At 36.8% G+C, this 15,644-nt stretch overlaps 1 protein-coding gene across 4 annotated transcripts in view; it reads right to left on the bottom strand.

The window, feature by feature from the left end:
* TBC1D15 (TBC1 domain family member 15) overlaps nt 1–15,644 on the bottom strand; it is a 67,870-nt gene extending 52,226 nt beyond the window's left edge. For 3 of the 4 annotated variants that reach the window (XM_079142407.1, XM_079142409.1, XM_079142408.1), the window contains exon 1: nt 15,562–15,644. In XM_079142407.1, coding sequence (XP_078998533.1) covers nt 15,562–15,591 — 30 coding nt within the window. In that variant the 5' untranslated portion in view covers nt 15,592–15,644. Of the gene's footprint in view, nt 1–15,301; nt 15,475–15,561 lie in introns of those variants that run through there. The other variant, XM_079142410.1, reaches the window with a different exon arrangement.

Here is a 15,644-nt window from a genome sequence, read left to right as displayed (position 1 = left end):
GTATACTGCCCTTTGAAAGCAGTTATGTTTAGCTCTCTAGTTTCAAGGATACAATTTTAACAATATGAATTAAAAATTCTAACAACTAGCAGATAGAATGAAATTAATAAGCTTATTAATTTGCATCAGCTACTAAATCTTCTGAAATGTCTTATAGTGTCATCCCTACATATCTGTGAACTCTACATCCTCAGATTCAAAAAATTTTCAGAAAAAATGAGTCTACACTGAACATGTACACACTTTTTTCTTGTCATTATTCCATAAACGATGGAGCATACCTACTATTTATACAGCATTTGCACTGTATTAGGTACTCTAATCCAGAGATGATTTGAAGTATGCTAAAGGATATATATGGGTTATATGCATACACCGCACCATACTTCATCTGAGCATCCTTAGATTTTGGTATCAGCAGGAAGTCCTGGAACCAATTCCCCTGATACTGAGGGACAACTGTATTTTACATGATAGCACAGAAAAAGTATTAGTTGTATCAATATACAATTTATTTCAAATATAAAATAACTAGTTTTTAAATATCTTTAAATGTATTAAACAAATGCAGCTACTATTTAAGAACTTAGTCTTAATTACCAGTTGAACTCCTAAACATCTCACACAAAAAATGAAATCCCATTTACATCATCTGGGTTTAAAGCATTTATTTGAATATTATAGTTCTTCAATCTGTATTTTAAGGGAGTAACTTTACTCATTTTTTATTTACAGCATGCCTGTTCATCATCCCAAATTGAGTACATATGCATATTAAACTACAAAAACCACAACTCTACAAGTATCAACTACTTAAAATAGTTCGAAAAACAAAAACAGATGTCCAATTAAAACTTTGATGTTAAAGACTGGGATGTAGTTCAGTAGCAGAGAGCTTGCCTTGCATATATAAGGCCTTGTGTTTAATCCCCAGCACCACCAAAGGAAGAAAAAAAACTTTTATGTTATGCAATAGCATTGTTATGCAATAGGCTGGGGCCTTCTGGGAAACTAAGGCAGTGTGAATTCCCCCCACCCCCGCCCCAACCCCAATTCAAATCAGAATCAAATCAGAAAGACTTCAGACATGTTGCTTAGAGTTAAAAGGGGAAAAGAGGACAATCTCAAGGGAGAGAGGGGGTCTTCTCAGAGAGGAGAGGAGACAGAGTGCCTCTCTTGCACTCTAGTTTTACTGTACCAATCAAGTTTTCAGAGTCCTGCCCAGGTTCACCTCTTGACTTCTGACTGACGGTAAGAAGACATAGACTTTTAAGTCCCCACAGTCATAACAACTCTAGACCACTTTGGCCCATACTAACCAGTTCTAAGTAGATTCTTTTTTAATATTTTTTTGTTCTTTTTGGTTATACATGATAGCAGAACATATTTTGGCATATTATACATACATGGATTATAACTTCCCATTCTTGTGGTGGTATATGTGGAGTTATATTTATATATGAACATATGAAAGTTATGTCCGATTCTAAAGTCTTACAGACTTCATGGTTAGGAAGAATTATCCTTAGCTCCGTGAGTTCTGGAGTCTAGTCTGTGAAAAGGGTCATGAAAGTCTCCCACTTCAGGTCACTTGTGTTCTTCTTATTGACATTATTTTTTCTCCTGCAGATAACAGGTAGTTTGCTGAAGAATGTGACATATCCTGTTCACTTATGCCACAAAGGACCAGGTAAATTGCTTCTTGGAAAAGAAAGCATGTGGGGTCAGCACAGTGGGCTCATTTTATAGAATTATTCCTTTAACCCCATGTTCCCACTACTCACATCTGTCTGTCCCCCCCCCCCCCCATCAGCATGAAAATGATGCTTCCTTAGACTCTAAAATGAATTGATTTCTGAGGAGTACCTTTCAGCCACAGGACATTCTGTTTACCTTCATCAACAATCATAATATCTGAAAAGCTATCTCTGAGCTTACTTGAAATGAGAAAATTATTTTGCTACAGGGAACAATTATAACGTTGAGTGAATTTCACATGTTTTTAGTTGAATAGGCTTTCAATTTCTTTAGTTTTATTCATGATCATTAATAAAAAATATTTTTAAAAATTTCATGCTTTTTAACTATTAGGTAATATTTTTTATCATGTATTACTTTACAAAGACATTTCTACGTTATCACATTTGACCCTCATAACTCAGATGTGTATGACAGAAATTTAAATGAAACTTGAAGAGAATGAACAAGATCTCCAAAGAAAAATGAGACATGAAAGACAAAGGTGTACCCAATTTAGAAAAATAAAACCAGAAAACATACTCAGCAATACTAAGTACAAGAAATGGAAGGAGGATTTTTAGTTATTTAAATTTTTTTTTAGTTTGGAGATGGTCACAATACCTTTATTTATTTATTTTTATGCGGTGCTCAGTTTCTCAGAAAAGCCCAGCTCCTTAACACAAGGATGTTTGCCTTCTGACTCAAAGTATGCAATAAATGTGATTTTCTTTATCTGAGCCTTGTTTTACAACAAAAATGCAAAACTAAAAACCACAAAATATAAAGTTTAAAATAGGATTAAACTAAATCTCAAGGGCACTGAAAGGATATTATCAATATAAAGCATAATGAAACAGATTAAATATGTCCCCTCCACTCCCCTTGAAATTAGGAAGATGCAAATGCTGGCCCCAGGAAATTTGCTCCTTTTGATGCCAAAGCTACATTTGACATAAGGAGGCTCCAGGGGAAGTAAGGGAAGTAAGCAAAATCTGTGAATTTCCTGTGTTTGGTTCTAACACACCCCTTTCCCCTTTAAAAAGCTTTCCTTATCCCAGTCTTAAAGCTTCTCAGAGATACAACTTTTGAAACAACTATTTCTTCTATCTTCCTTCAAAGCTGGCTTTGGAAAAAGTTTTCCTACCAATTTGATTCTGAATATTTCCAAAACAGCAAGCATTATTATAGTCTATTCGTTTCTCTCAGACAATATTAGAGCTACCCAGTAACAATGACATGATTTCAACAACAACAACAAAATCTATTTTGACCCAGAAAAAAAATCTATTTTTGAGCTCATCCCTGTAATCCCCATGACTCAGGAGGCTGAGGCAGGAGGATCACAAGATCAAGGCCAGCCTCAGCAACTTACCAAAGTCCTAAGCTACTTAGCAAGACTCTGTCTCAAATAAAAAAGGCTGGGGATATAGCTCAGTGATAGAATGCCTCTGGGTTCAATCCCCAATAAAAGACTTCCCTTGCCAAAAAAAACCGGGGGAAAAAGGAATGTTATTGTTGTGGAAGTACATACAGACTACCAATGCCAATATAATATAAATTATGGATATAAAACTCTATGGTTGTGCTAATGCTGGCATTCTCAAAATATATAGCATCTGACAAAATTCTTAAACATCTTGCTGATAATTCACCTCTCAGAACGTACAAGAAAGAATTAAAGCAGACCAACAAGAAAGAAGTGATTATTATATTAACAAAAATTCTGGAAAGAAAAGGATCATTAAAAGTTTACAACAGGGTTGAAATGTAGCTCAGTGGTAGAGCACTTGTTTAGAATGTGTGAGGCCCTGGGTTAAATCCCTAGTACCCAGGATGGGCCGGGAGGTGGGGCAGGAAGGAAGAAAAGGACACAAATATCTAATACAAACATTCCACCTAGGATTTAGGGAGAGGGCAGAGGGATACACAGAAGAGATAGGTATTAATATCACCAAAAACAGAAAGGCAGGGGTGGTGCTATATAACTTGCACTTTCAGCCAAGATGTATGACAAGAGATTAAATTTAATCTCTCACCAAGAAAGAAAAAAAATAAAAACTTCAAATCTATTTAACACTGTTGTTCACCCATGAGGTGGTGAAAGTTAGTGACTGCTGAATTGAGAAACATAATTAACTCCTGATGTGTCAAATGAAGAGCAAACCCAGTGTCAGTGAGGAGACAGAGGAGGTAATTGGGGATGCCAAGACAGCTAGAGTTCAAAGGACAGAATACCAAAGAGTATTGTGGTTTAGATATAAGATGCACTCCAAAGCTCATGTGTGAGACAATGCAAGAATTTTCAGAGGTGAAATGATTAGATTATGCAAGTAGGCAGGCAGGGTGTGGCCAGAGGAGATGGGTCACTGGGAGTATGCCTTTGGGGGTTTATTTTGTTTCTGGTGAGCAGAGCACACTGCTTTCTGGTTGTCAAGTTCTGAGCTGCCTTCCTCTGCCACGCCTTTCTGCCATGATGTTCTACTTCATCTTGGGCTCAGAGATATGGAATCAGTCAACCATGGATTGAACCTCTGAAACCCTGAGCCAAAATAAACTTTTCTTCCTTGTCTAATTGTTCTTGTCAGGTCTTTTGGTCACAATGATACAAATAAAACAGAAATTGGTACTGAGAAATGGGGTCATTGCTAGGATTAATCTAGCATCATGGTTCACAGACCTTCAGAGCTGGGTCTGCAGCGGGGAGGAATTTTTAAAAGTTTAAAGATGCAAGCTGGAAAAGCTTTAGAATGCTATAAGGGGAGTTTAATGGAAGATTCTGATGGAACCTCAGAAGACCAGAATGCCCACCAGATTTACTGTGGACAAAAAAGACCGGGCTCGTGAGGTTTCAGAGGAGGACGCTATTGGAAATGGCATTTGAAGTCATCAATGTTATGTTCTGGCAAAGAAGCTGTCTACACTGCCCAAGTCCTGAGACTTCTTGTGAGGATGAATTTAAAAGTCATGTACTAATTAATCTGGTGGAGGAAATTTTAAGGCAATACCACCAAGCTCCATGCCAACCCTGGATATTGTTGGCAGCTTTTAGTCAAGTTTACTGTGCAAATCAGGAGCAGAAAACAATGCAGAAAGATTCGAAAAACACACTTTGGCCAAAAAAGTGTGAATATGAGTAAGGCTAAAAAAGTTGTGGTGGTTAAAGCATTACAACCACTAAAGAGATGCTAAGTACTTTACCCAAAAACAATAGGAAAGATGAAATAAGGGCATATCAGGAATTGGCAAAGACCACACCCACCTTAGGATCAAGGATATAAAAGTAAATTCCTTTGAAAAGAGACCATGGGGAGACCCTCTTTGCACATGGGGACCTAGGAAGTTTTTCACCATGCTCAGTCTCCCAGGCACTCGGAGGCTGCTACAGTCATGGTCCCAAAAGGCTTAGCTACTGCTCAAGACAGTGGCAGACCTTGACAACAACCAAGTAGTGATGGTTCTGCAAGAAAGCAGGATGCTAGAGTTAGGAGGTCAAGGTGGTTTCTACCAAGACTTCAAAGGCAGGCCTGGGTAGCCAGGCAAAGTGTAGCAGGTTCAGAGTCCCTGCAGGTTGCCCTTGAGAGGGCAATGCATGAAGAAGTGAGAAGAAAGTAGAAGCTGCTGAGGAAAACCCCAAGGTTAAGAGATGCCAGTAACTTAGTACACATGCCAAGGAAAGCTGCAGAAATTGAACCAGAGACAGACCAAGAGAGAGGCCATGTGGACTGCAACCAGCAAGGCCAAAGTGGGGAGCTAGCTACACAAGTCCTTCGGAGAGAACATCACAATGCCATGTATCCCAGATGCTAGATTTTGAGCAACAGGATCTGTTTGCCCGGCTGGATTTTCTCCTTTTCCTTCTTTCTATACCCCTATTTCTCCCTTGCAGAATGGAAATGTTTATTCTGTGTCATTATATACTTTATATATGTAAATTGCTTTTGATATTTACACTCACAACAACTAGTTTGCTTTGAGTCTCAGATGAGATTTTGAACTTGACTTTGGGGCAATGCTGAAACTGTTAAGATTATGGGGACACATGGAAATGAACTGTTTTAGCTTTTTTGTCAATGTGACCAAAAGACCTGAGAAGAATAACAAAAAGGAGGGAAAGATTATTTGGAGCTCATGGTTTCAGAGTTCTCAATCCACAGTTTGCTGACTCTACAGCTCTGGGCCCAAGGTAAGGCTGAACATCATGGCAGAAGGTTGTGGCAGAGGAAAGCAGCTCAGAACATGGAATCAGGAAGCAGAGAGAACTCTGTTCACCAAAAACAAAATATAAACCGCAAAGGCACACCCCCAGTGATCTACTTCTTCCCGCCATACCATATCTGCATACAGTTACCACCCAGTTAATATATAACAGTGGATTAATGCAACTATCAGGTTAAGGCTCTCATAACCCAGTTAACCTCTAAATTTTTTGTATATTCTCACACCTGAGCTTTTGAGGATACCACATACCCAAACCATAATACAGACTAAATGTATTTTGTATTATACGTTAGGCAGGAGTTTTTTGAGGGTGGAATGTTATGATTATGAAAGATATAACCAAATAAGTGGATGAATTCACTGATAAGGATTAACTGGGGGGCAACTACAGGCAGGTAGGGTATGACTAGAGGAAGTTAAGTCACTGGGGAATGCTTTTGGGGTCTATATTGTGTCCATGGTACGTGGAACACTCTCTGCTTCCTGGTTGCCCTGTGGTGTCCTGAGCTGCCTTCCTTCACTATGCTCTTCTGCCATGACATTCTGCCTCATCGTGGGCCCAAAGCAGTGGAGTCTGCCATCTATGGACTGAACCTCTGAAACCATGACCCCAAATAAACTTTCCCTTCTCTATATTGTTCTTCTCAGGTCTTTTGGTAACAGTGACATAAGAGCAGAGAGGTGCACAGAGAATTCAAATCTGTAGCCTTCATCAGCAGAGAATAGGACAGTGTGTCAGTAAACTACCTAACGTAAGAGGGAAAAGTCACCTGAAACTATTAGAAGAAACAATGTGCAAGCATACACAGCTGTTCACACTAGTCAAAATGAGAAACTTCTTAAGTCACAAAGCACTGAGTAGAATACTCAGGATAGTCTTGCTACAGCAGTGGGGCGTTAATTCATTCTACATTAAGATATGTTGATTCCATCTTACAAAGTTTAAAAGCAAGATACCCAAGTATTATATCATTTCCAAGTAAGTGCCTTCTAGGACAAATCTCAAGAATACTTTACAGGAACAACAACAACAAAAAAAAATGTAATACCCAACAAAATGGAATTCATGTTATCTGATATTAGTAAAACTTAAAAAAAAATTTTAAAGTAAACACACACACACACACACACACACACACACACACACACACCCCTGAGGAATGCTGACAGCCAGGAAAAAATGAACTCTATAATAGGGAGAAAAATCAATCCATTAAAAATGGCCATAAAATAAATAATAAAATCAGTAGAGAAGGATATTGAAACATTATTACAACTGCATTCCCTAAGTTCAAAATACTAGAAAAATGTCATAACTTAGTAGGAAAACATCAAAAATATTTTTAAAAACCCAAATGAACTTACATCTAAAGAACTTGTATCTTTAACACAAAAAGAACCAACAAAACTCAGTAACAAGAAAATGAACAGTTTAAAATAAAATAGGCAAAAGATTTGAACATGCTTAAACCAAAGAAAATACAGGGATGTTAAATAAGTACATGATAAAATACTCAATACCATTAGTCATTATAGAAATGCAAATTGAGACTATCAGGAAATACTTCATTAAAACTATATACACATATATTAGCAAGGATATAATGTTTAAAAGACTGACACACTAAATGTTAGTGAAGATGTGGAACAACTGGAACTTACATATATTGCCAGAGAGAATATAAAATGTATGCCTACTTTGGAGAAAAGTTTGACAGGGCTTTAAAATGCTAAATATACTACCAACATATGAAGCACAGGTTTGTACAAAGACTTGTACACTAATGTTTGAAGCAGGTTTATTTGTAAAAGTCAAATAGAAATAACCCAAATTTTTATCAACATTTTGGACAAACAAAACATAACATACAATAGGTTATTATTTGGCAATTAAAAAATAAACAAATGATACACATAACAACATAAATGTATGTTAATTATCCTCGACAAAGAAAGTCAAATCAAAATTGAGTACATACTACTTAATTCTATTCACATAAAATTCTAGAAAATATAAACTAATGATAGAAGGGTAAAAATGCAACTCAATGATTATCTATGGTCAGGTGAAGAGAGTGATGGATTATAATGAATCAAGGGGAAACTTTTGGAGGTAGTAGAAATGCCATTATCTTGATTGAGTTCATAGGTTCCTAGTGTACACATACATCAAAAGTTAACAAAAGTACAGCAGCCTATTAATCAATGTAGCTCAACGAAGCTGTCTAAAAAATAATTTATATTCAAAGCCTATTTTTTTAACTGTAAAAACCTATATAAATGTTAAGTCTATACTTTTATTTAAATAAATATAAACATTTATTTATATTTTCATAAAACAGAAAAAAAAAAGAAAATTGGAAATTCACACCCTTATTTGGGAATTAGGTGTTTATAGGGGGTAAATAAAATCAACAGCATTCAAAGATTTGCTACTAGGTGGTGCTAAACTGATTGTACAACCTCAATTCAACAAACTTTGGCATATAAGGAATTACATGCCAGACGCTACAGTGACTACAAAGGTAAAACAAGATAAAGGTCCTAGCTTATATGTACCTTCCTAAATCATAAAAAGGTAAAATCTTCACACACTATGGAATATTCTAAGGCCCCTCAGCATGAAGGGACAATGTGTAAAGGTACAAAAACAAGGGTTAAAACTCTCATGCCCTCCAGGCTCTTGATTATTCTTAAATATTTGCTACCTCAGATGCCTATGCAGTTAAGTACATTTACAAAAACTTTCAATGATGGCCTGTAGATTTTCTTTTCTCTTCAGCAAAGGTACTATGTCAGACACAACTTATTAAAAAATCTGGCGACCACAGAAAATATAGAATAAATTTGCTGACCTCTAATTTTGCAAAAGTTAGAATTTAAAAAGCAAATATGAGGCAAGAAACCAGGTAAATGCAACTTTCCAGATAGAGATGTAGTTTTGTACCAACCAATTGAAGACCATGATTCTTTTGACACAAAAAGCTGAAAAAAGATATGAAAGTTGCACAATATATTAGTAAGTAGTTTTTAATACTGTTTTTATACTAAATTTTTAAAGATTAAATATAAATGTATAAATATATTATGTAAATATATATTTAATTACAAATATAAATTATAAACATTTTATAATCTTTATTTTCAAAAACTAAAGATAAATGAAAACATCCAACCCAACTATTTTAAACTTACTAGTAGTCTTAATGTAAAATTCTTGCTCTAAATCTCTCCAAATCTGGAAACCCAACACCTACCATACATAATGTACATTATTGAACTTCAGCACCAATGTGAATTTTGTTAGCTAATTTAACAACCAAAAAAAAAGTTTTAAAAATTAAACTGTTTTGCACTTGCTCACTCAAATGCTTGCTCTCTCTCCATCACTTCCCTCCCCCTCTCCCCACTGGCTGCCATAAGCTGAGCAGTTTTCCTCTACCACATTCTTCCACCATAATATACTACCTCACATCAGGCCCAGAGCAAAAAGAGTAGGTTGACCATGGACCAAAACCTTTGAAACCATGAGACAAAATTAACCTTTCCTTCTTTTAAAAAAAAAAAAAAAAAATCAAATCCTTTAAAACACTATTAGGCAGATTAATTTAAACCTCAGGAAGCACCCATATGAGCCCAGATTTTTCTTTTCTTTTTTTTTTTTTTTTTTGGTACTGAGAATTGAACCCAGGGGTGTTCTACCACTGTGTCAAATTCCCAGTCCTTTTCCTTTTTCAATTTGTTCTAATTAATTATACATGACACATCATACATAAATGGACTATAACTTCTCATTCTTTTGGTTGTACATGATATAGATTTGTAACAGTCATATAATCATATATGCACATAGGGTTAACAATGTCCAATTCATTCTACTATCCTTCATACCCACACACCCCTCTCCTCCCTTCACTCCCCTCTGTCTAACCCAAAATACTTCTATTCTTCCCTAGCAACCCCCCTTATTGTGAATTAGCATCCGCATATCAGAGAAAACAGTCAGTCTTTGGTTCTTTGGGACTGACTTATTTCACTTAGCATAATACTCCCCAGTTCCATCCATTTACTAGCAAATGCCATAATTTCATTCTTCTTTTAAGGTTGAGTAATATACCAGTGTGTATATATACCACATTTTCTTTATCCATTCCTCTCTACTATTGTGAGTTGAGTTGCTATAAATATTGATGTGGCAGAGTCACTGTAATATGCTGATTTTAAGTCCTTTGGGTATAAACTGAGGAGTGGGATAGCTGGGTCAAATGGTGGTTCCATTCCAAGTTTTCTGAGGAATCTCCATACGGCTTTCCAGAGTGGTTGCACCAATTTGCAGTCCCACCAGCAATGTATGAGTGTACCTTTGTCCCCACATCCTTGTCAACATTTATTCTTGCTTGAATTTTTGATAAATGCCATTCTGACTAGAGTGAGATGAAATCTTAGAGTAGTTTTGATATGCATTTCTCTAATTGCTAGAGATGTTGAAAATTTTTTCATATATTTGTTTACTGATTATTATTTCTTCTATAAATTGTTTGTTCGGTTCTTTAGCCCATTTACTGATGGGGTTATTGGGGGGGTTTTTGGTGTTAAGTTTTTTGAGTTATTTATATATCCTGGAGATTGGTGCTCTATCTGAGGTGCATGTGGCAACAATTTTCTCCATTCCATAGGCTCTCTCTCCACATTATTGTTTCCTTTGTTGAGAAGAAGCTTTTTTAGTTTGATTCCATCCCATTTATTGATTCTTGACTTGACTTCTCACGTTTTAGGAGTCTTGTTAAGGAAGTCAGTTCCTAAACTGACATGGTGGAGGTGTGGACCTACTTTTTCGTCTGCTGGATGCAGGGTCTCTGTTCTAGTGCCTAAGTTTTTCATCCACTTTGAGTTTTGCTCAGAGTGAGAGATAGGGGTTTAAATTCATTTTGGTACATATGGACCCAGTCCTTTTAATTTGACATAAGGTCTTGCTAGGAAGTGACCAGGGCTGGCCTCCAACTAATGATCTTTATCTCATCCTTTCTAGTCACTAAAATTACAGGCCTACCCCACCACATCCATAGAGCCCAGATATTCTAATAAGCTCCACATTAATTAAACACCTACTTGATATTTCCATTTCATTAACCACAGACATTTTAAAGTCAGTATGTTCTGTCTAAACATGGTCTTCAGATATTCCCAACTCTATCAAACATTCGATCCACTCTATTATCTTAAATGTCTCTTTTACCACTGTGACACTATATCCTAAGTCCATCAATTTTCTCCTCTGACACCCAAGAATCAACTCATTTTAGAGTCTAATGAAGAAGTAGCATCTTCATGCTGATAGGGGAAGACTGTTAAACATCCTGAACTCTTCTCTCAGTCTAGTCACTTTCTAATAATCTGCGTAAGGAGTGTAATGTATAACCAGTGCCAAAACTGATCTTTATAAAATATACATCTGATCACATCACACCTGAGCTTAAAATCCTCCTGCATTTACCCTTTACTTCTACAATGACATTAGACCTCCTAACACTCCACACATATACAACCTTCCTGCCCATGTCCACTCTCAACTCACCTGTTCCCTGAAAGCCTTGAGCCTTTATCTATGTGAATTCTGTTCCCTTTACCTGGAACACCCTTTTATCCCACCACTCTACAAATAACATCTACTATATACAAGACCATGCGAACTCTTCTAAACCCACACCCCCATTCCGCCCAAACAGATTTAGAGTTTTATTTACTCATACATTTAGCACATTTACTGAGCATCAACAAGATGCTGAAATTAAAAGTAATCAGTGGAACACACACACATATCAAAAAGTGTCTAATTAAACTAGCAGTGTCATGTAAACCAATGGTCATAGTAAAGTGTGACGGAGGTAAGCACAAGATACAGAATGAAAAGACATTTTATTTTTTTCAATAAATATGTAAAGAATGCCTATAACATGCCAGTCCCAGAGTAAGTTACTAGATTCACATAAGATTCAATTAATGCCTTCATAATATTTATGGTCTCCTGGGGAATAGGACAAGAAAACAGACAATTACAACATGTAGTACTAATAGGCTACAGCATGCCCTCTTAAATGTCTTACCTAGCCTCAGCAGAGTCAAGCATTGTGAAACTCAGGAGGTTTAACAAGAGTAATAGATAAGCTGAGACCTGAAGAATTACAATTTTAAATGGGAAGGATATAGAAAGCAGAGGGTGAACAGAAGATATATGTTCTAAACAGAGAGCTGCTGTTCAGTACATGGCTGACATCCAAATATCAGAGGGGAGAGTCTAAACAGTGTAGAGACAAAAACAAGTTCAGATCACAAAAGATTTTATTAGCCCTGCTAAAGAATTTAGGAATTGGGAATTTATCCTGATGGTTTTACTTTCAAAACGAGTAGGAAAATACCATGGTCAAACATGCCTTTTGTAAGTCAACATGCTGGCTACAGGACCAAAAACAGCTGCAAAATTCATTAGTGAGAGATTCATGGTGGCTTGAACTAAGGCAGTGGCACTGCAGATTAATGAGGAAAGGGAGGTGGTTTAGAAAGAAATTTAGGTAGAAATGACAATGAGAGGACTTTGTAACTGTTTAGATGTGGGAGGTGAAGGGGAACAAAGTCAAGGACAAAAGTGAGTAGATGAGAGGCTATTTACTGAGATAGGGAATACCAAAGGGGAAAAAATTAAAAATGAGTTTTATTTGGCACATGTTAATCATTTCTAATGATTATAGAACTGAAAAAAAGTAACAAAGGTTTATAAATTTTATGCAATTTAAGAAAAGTTAAAAAGGTAATACACTAAGGAAATCCCCAGAGGAAAGAATAAACCTTTGAGATACAAGAGGTGGTATAATTCTCAATGAAGAGCAAATGCACTGCTTCTTAAGGACATCAGTCTACCAATGTCTGAGGGGAAAGAGAAATAATTAAGCAGTTCGAGGTGATACAAAAAATAACAAAATGAATGACCTCTCTTATACTGACAACTACATATACATTATAGCATAATAAGAAACTGTATGAAGACTTCATAAGGATTTTCTTCCACCAAAAAGTACAAATGGAAAGGTTGGATTATAATCTCTCATTTAGTTTCAGCACCCATGTCATCAAAACTAAGACTTAACATTATCACTTTTTAAAGTCACACTTTTATTAATTTACAAACTCAAATGACTTAAAATTACAAATTACTATCCTGCCCAGAGTAAAGTTTATGTTCAGCCATCCATGTATCCAAAGAACACAGCATATAGCAGGTAGTCAAATGTTTGGTAAACTAAAGGATGCCAGAAAAAAGACATATTCACAGCATATCCTAAGTAACTACCATGTTACAAGATCTAATCTAAGGAAAGAAATTCTCCAGGAAAATCTACGAGATACTAAGAATATTCTTTATCTTTCTAAAGCACAAGGGTTTTCACAGAACTATAAGCATATGTAAAAGGAACTGGATGGGGCCAATTTAAAGTCACAAAATAAATTCTTAATAAAAATATCAAAACATTCTGGTTAAGAAAAAATAAGTGTTGATTTCTCAACTGTTTAAAGTTGCTTTCAACAGAACACAATTCAAATACAATTATAGAAAAAGCTAAAGTGAATGAGATTGCACTACAATGCAATCTTACAGATCTAAATAAAATGAGAACTATTGGTGAACCCATGTGTCTCACTCTAATTCTCCCTCGTTTTCTCTACGTTCCTGGTCTTTCCTCTTCAGTGAATATCTACTATGTGCCACAAACTGAGAGTAAATAAGCAACAGCAAACTTAAGAAAACTCTTTAAGGTAAAATTAGTAGGACTGGATTAAAGATTGAATTTTATTATACAAATGGATGTTTGCAAGTTTGTTTTACATGCAGCCAGATGAATGATAATGTCATTAGACCAGAACTGAACTTAATGAGGGAAGATTAAGAGGGTTTTGCTGGTCCTAGTACTATTTAAGAGCAGAACAGCTTTTGGCATGGAAAAAAGTTTCAGTGGAGTAATGGGAATGAATGTGAATTTGCAATGAATGAGAATAAATAAGGTGATAAAGCAGAGTTAGGAAATACAAGACTAATTTTAATAAGTCAAACTGTGAAAGGTAATGGAAAGGAAAGAGTGAAAAAAGTTTCATATTTCATAATTCGGCTTTTTCAAGGGTTCTTTCAAAATCAATCCAAACCCGAAAAGGGGGTGGGGATAGTTTAAATGGAAAGGATCTCTTCTTGGAAAGTGATAGACTGGATCACCCAAATGGAAAATTAAATAAAATAACTTTCTAAGAAAGTTAAGCAGAAGATCAGCATCCATCTTGAATAAAAAAGACAAAATTTGGTAAGAACATGAACAATCCAAAAAAGGATATCCAGCCTATTATTTAAAACAGCACATGAAAGCTGTAATCTTCATGTTTTAGTTTTATGTACTCCTAAGCACTTTAATACAAGAAATAATGATTAGCATCACTTCCATTCTGCAGAGAGAATACAAAGAACATAGAAGTCATAATTGCCCAATTTTCCAAGGTCACACTTCTGATTAACAGAAGGAAGACCATATTTGTCATTCTGCCACCTAGCCTACTACTCCACAGGCCAAACCACAACGGTGCCAAATAATTCAAAATGGGAAGAAATGCAGCAGGGAGAACATCAGTGAAACTCGAGGAACTGAGGAAGCTCTCTGCAAGGAGTAAACAGCCCTTGATGTTCTATGAGTCATTGCTAGTCAATTCCAGTTGTTTACGAAATACCCTGACTCTGGGAAATGCGGCTAGTTGCATGTCATAAAGCTGGTAGTCCTAAACAGGCATAAAACTGTGCCCTTGGAACATGAACTGTCAATCCACAACGAAATCTCTTCCGCACCCAATCCTAGTTCCTACCGAACTAGGAGGGTGTAGCTGCCTAACTTCTACGAAACAGCACGACAGATACCCCCAAGGAATCATTCCGGAGACATCTAGGAAATAAATGATGCAACAAAAGTCTTTATAGACAAGCACGGGATGGCGTTAATCTCCAGTTCCCTCCATGGAAACATGTCTTGCTGCTGACAACCATCACAAAAGTCGGCAATTTGCAAAATGGACTCAATAGACTCTTTTCTTCTAAACGCATCGCTACAAAGATTCTATTCGAATCCTCCCAAAGGTGGCATAGACGCCTTCACCAGAGTGAAGCAAATAAAGACAGCTGCAGGTCTGGTTAACACATCCAAGACAGAAAAGACGTTGGAGTCAAGAGTAGACAAGAGAACAAGAGTCAGGAAAGGGGAGAAAAAAGGCGCTAGAGAGCCACCTGTCCCTAAATAAAAACAATACAAATAAAAACCTTCCAGTTCTGGTGCAAAGCAGAGCAAAGAGAGCCAAGGCCTAGGTGGCCTTGGGGCAGGAACTGGGTCTCTAACTCTCTGGCTGAACCGGCATTCTTCGGGAAACAGCTGACAACACCAAGTCCTCCTCTTCTACGTCCGCCATGGGCCGTTCCCGATGCAGATAGGCCCTCGTTTCCCCTCCCTTACGGGCATCCAGCCACCAAAAGCACCCGGGTCTCGGAAAAAACTGGGGGTGTTCCCTGAGGCCGTTACTCACCTTCCCGCTCACAACACCCGCCGCCGCCATGTTTCCTGCGCGTGCCTGGTGATGACGTCGCCTTACCTCACGTGTCTCTCGGA

Source organism: Sciurus vulgaris (assembly GCF_902686455.1).
Source record: "Sciurus vulgaris genome assembly, chromosome: 5".
NCBI classification, from domain to species: Eukaryota; Metazoa; Chordata; class Mammalia; order Rodentia; family Sciuridae; genus Sciurus; species Sciurus vulgaris.
This window is presented reverse-complemented; position numbering and strand designations above follow the sequence as displayed.